Genomic DNA, 4,010 nt, shown 5'->3' with positions numbered 1-4,010 from the left:
GCTTTGCGCGAAATTCAAAAACAAAATATTGGCGCTTCATAAACAAATATATTTGTATTAGTTTTTGTTGTAATTATAAAAGTAACCCATGATGGGTTGTTTTGATTATATCGTTAAATTATCGTTATTTGTTTTAATTACAACACTAAATTACTTGTAATTATAACATCAAAACACTGTTATTTGAAGACTATAACAGTAAATTGCTGTAACTTGTGCTTTTTTGTCTCCATAATTTGTAAGCTTTTAATTAAGTGTATCAGTTTTAACGTAAAAACATCATTTGAAGAAAGAGCAGGTTAGCTGTAATAATTTATCACGTAGGTTTTTCTGATAGTCACAATTAAACACTGCTCCTACTCAAAGTGATTGGAAAGTTTGCCATTTCACGTTGTTAGAATTCTAGTATGTCTTAAACTATAAGGCCTAGTGATTTAAACACGAAAGAAAAAGAAATTTCCTTTCATCACAGATCATATATTATTCGTTATTTCTCGAAAAGCTGTTTCGAAATAAACACAGTGTCGTAAATGACGAACGAAGACCGTTTCATAAACTAGTATGTGACAGAGCCTCACATAGTATAAGAATTGAAAACACGATTGAAGTAAAAAGAAGAGAGAGAAAACGTTTTTTTTTTTTTTAGCCTATTGAACCAATGAGATTTCTAAGATTGTTTTATCAATTAGAATACCAAGACTGGAGAAACTGCAACTTAAGTAAGAGTAGATTGTGAGGCCATCATCAACTTCAGTAATAAATGATAAACGAAGAACTGGCTAGGAAATTTATTAATGATAAGTTGATGAATTCAGAAATCTTGTTCAATGAAGGTTTAATCAGTTCTTTAAAGTTGTTCATGTCGAAAATATTTGTTCATTGATTTTTAGAATTTAATTTTTCTCCGTTCAGCTTGCCCAGCTTCTACCGCTTGAAGAAAGTTTCCTGTTGTTGTTTCGATTTGACAACCCTCTCGAATCCAGTGTGGAGTTTATGAAGGTGAGAAAAAACAAATAAACAGTATGGCATAGGTTTCGTCAGAAGTATATGTTAAATACATAAACACATAAAACTATAACAAAACAATGTTTTTTCTTCAATAAAAACACAGGTTAGATCATTTATGGTTAGAACTAAAAACAAAGTTTTCAAGATACGTCTTTCCCGAATTTAAAAGGCATACCGTTTATTTGACTGAATAGCCTGTCTTGATTGTTTAAATCCGTTTCTTCAAAATATTATACATCTTTTGCCTTGTATTGATAAGGGCAATTAATATTACTGTATTATATATATATATATACTTTCTAGACAAAGGTTACACGTATCTTTAACCGTTTTATTTGTTCAAATATCTGTCCTCCTTTTTTGTATACTACTTTTCGTTCGTACATAAAGATGTTAATTTTATAGAAAAATTACTGTGATTATTTCGACAAACGTGTTTTTTCTGCTAGTAATTGTTTTGTTTTAATAAAGTAGTCATAGTTATATTAGTTTTTTTTTCTTCTCAATATGTGTCATTTTAACGATGGAATTAAGTCAAGCATCTTTATCCCAGTTTCATGAAACTATTTTCTACAGTAGTTGGGACCTATTTTACTTAGCCCAGACCAGCACCAGTATTTTTCTGAAATAACAATAAGCCTATGTCAAAAAATTGGAGCCTTGTCTTTGAGACTTTGTTTTCTGCATCAGTTAGCAGTTTATTGTTACGTCACCGTTCGTTAGTTAATGTTCTGTAAATTCGTACCGACGAAACTTTAGCGACACAAGTCCTTTCTTAAATAAAACTGGTTTATTATTTCCGAATACAACTTTACGATACACTCAATTTCAACAGTCGCTCTATAACAAACGCTATAACGTCTGACGTGCTCGTGCTCGACAATACTCAGTTCAATTACACACTCTCTGACTGCAGTTCAATTACTCATTGGTCCATCACGTTGTGACCATCTTATATATACCAGACTACCCCAATCTAGTAGTCTCCCGATAATTCACAAAGGTTCGAGAAGGACGTGGCGTGATACTAGTCATGTGACCTCGCTGACGCAACATTATTTTATTCAAGCTGGAGCTGCATAAGTATTTTTCTAAGATATTTTAAGAGTTTGTAATAACGTTAGGCCTAAGTCAGGTAGTCTGAGCTTAGTATTTGAGACTTGGTTTTCTACAGCAGTTATTTTATTTAACCTGCTTAGGCCTATGTTAAACAATCTGAGCTTGGTCATTAAGACTGTTTCCTGCATCTGTTAGCGACTTAGTTTACTTAAGCCGAACCAGCACAAATATTTTTCTAAAATATTTATCAGGTTTTCATGACATCAAGTTTAAATCAAGTAGTCTGAGCCTAGTCTTTGAAACAGTCATTTTACTCAAGCCATGTCAAATATTTTAAGAGTTTGTAATAACATTTGGCCTATGTCAAGTAGTATGAGGTTATAGTCTTTGAGACTGTTTTCTACGAAAGTTATTTTAGATATATTGGGCCAACATCAGTAATTTCTTAGATATTTTAACGTTCTGATTTTCTTTTCAAAACATCTGTCCTGTTTTTGTTTTTTGCATACTGCTTTTCATTCGTATATAAAGATGTCAATTTCAATGAAAATTTCCAGTGATTATTTCGACAAACGTGTATTTCTCTGCTTGCAATCGTTTCAATAAAGTAGTCATAGCTATATTCGTTTTTTCAATAATCGTAGAAATAACTTCGCTAGAAAAATAATGTAGCAATTTTATCCTATTGCAATAAAAACAAAGACAAGAAATAAGGAACTGGGCAAAGTAAAGTTTTCTATCCGTGCAAACACAACTGAGACAAATACAATCGATAGCTATAGACCACTCAAGCAATATGTATTAGATTCCAATTGTTATTATACGTTTTTAAATTGGATTATTTACGTAATAGTAAACGTTCAAGTCACATTACGACAATATCTTTTATCTTGTAGAAATAAAAAGTAAAGTCTGTTTTTGACTTAAACTGCTTTAATAACCTACGAAAGGAAGAATGAAAGGTTAGCTTGCGATTCAGAAAAAATAAAAACAATTTCATATCAAGCAATACGTGTTTTAATATGCTTTACTGTGATTTAGCCTAAACTGAAGCAGTGTCCTCTTACTGAAGGACTTTTGGGTTTCATTGCTTCAACGTTCAAATACTTTGTTTCCATGGTTACGTTATCTTTTTCCGTGTTCTCTATTGCTTATAAATTTCCTTTCTTTTGCTGTTTCTGACGTGAAAAGGTAGAAGAAAGAAACCAAGTTTTTAATGGTTTTGCTTTTACAGGTCTCATCTGACATTATCACTGTTTTACATCTAACATTCGTTAAGAGGCGAACGAATGAACATCTCGGACAATCCACCAAATGGAACTAATTGTAAATTGTTAAAACACAAGCGCCGTATAGAATGATAATGGTTGTATTAATAAAGAAAACTCAACCGTCTTCTAAGAAGTTGCCTCATACATCTCTTTAAATATATAATCAACATTCACTGATTTTTTATATTCACTTTCGGAGAAGTATCTGTTTCGGGAAGGTATAGTTGTTGGTGTAACAAACGAAGAAATGTCATATTTTGTTTTGAGTGGAATAGAAAACAAGATCTTAAAACGTTCTATAAAGTCATCCTATTTCCTTAAAGCGTGCAGGTAAGCATGTATCACTTGAATTCTTATTTATCTCAAGATAAGACAGGGTGACGTTATTTCATCAATTCAGTTCGATTTCATCAAGCACTTTTTACCTGAAATAAACAAACAACACGACAATTTGATGTTCACCCCAATCTCGAACTAGCTTCCTTAGTTTGTTCCCAATAATTAGTTGTGCAATGGTCGTTAATCAAACACTTTTCTGTTGGTGAGTTGCAGCAATGTTAGTTATGATTTTAGTTTTTGTTTATATTTATTCATCTTTGTTTGAGATTAATTGAAGTTTTCAGTGTGTTAGACCTCACACCACTTGCTTACTAACCTTTTGCCATTGTTGCG

General features: G+C 31.9%; 1 protein-coding gene across 1 annotated transcript in view; it reads left to right on the top strand.

Annotated features, from left to right (window-relative positions):
- LOC106468704 (calbindin-32-like) overlaps positions 1 to 4,010 on the top strand; it is a gene marked incomplete at its 3' end in the record, with an annotated part of 94,674 nt that overhangs the window by 56,759 nt on the left and 33,905 nt on the right. Inside the window, exon 4 of the mRNA XM_013929144.2 lies at positions 913 to 999. Within this exon, the coding sequence (XP_013784598.1) occupies positions 913 to 999 (87 nt within the window). The remainder of the gene's footprint in view (positions 1 to 912; positions 1,000 to 4,010) is intronic.

Source organism: Limulus polyphemus, unplaced genomic scaffold, assembly GCF_000517525.1.
Source record: "Limulus polyphemus unplaced genomic scaffold, Limulus_polyphemus-2.1.2 Scaffold3123, whole genome shotgun sequence".
NCBI lineage: Eukaryota > Metazoa > Arthropoda > Merostomata > Xiphosura > Limulidae > Limulus > Limulus polyphemus.
The sequence above is the reverse complement of the archived record's forward strand: the minus strand, read 5'-3'. Positions and strand labels throughout refer to the sequence as shown.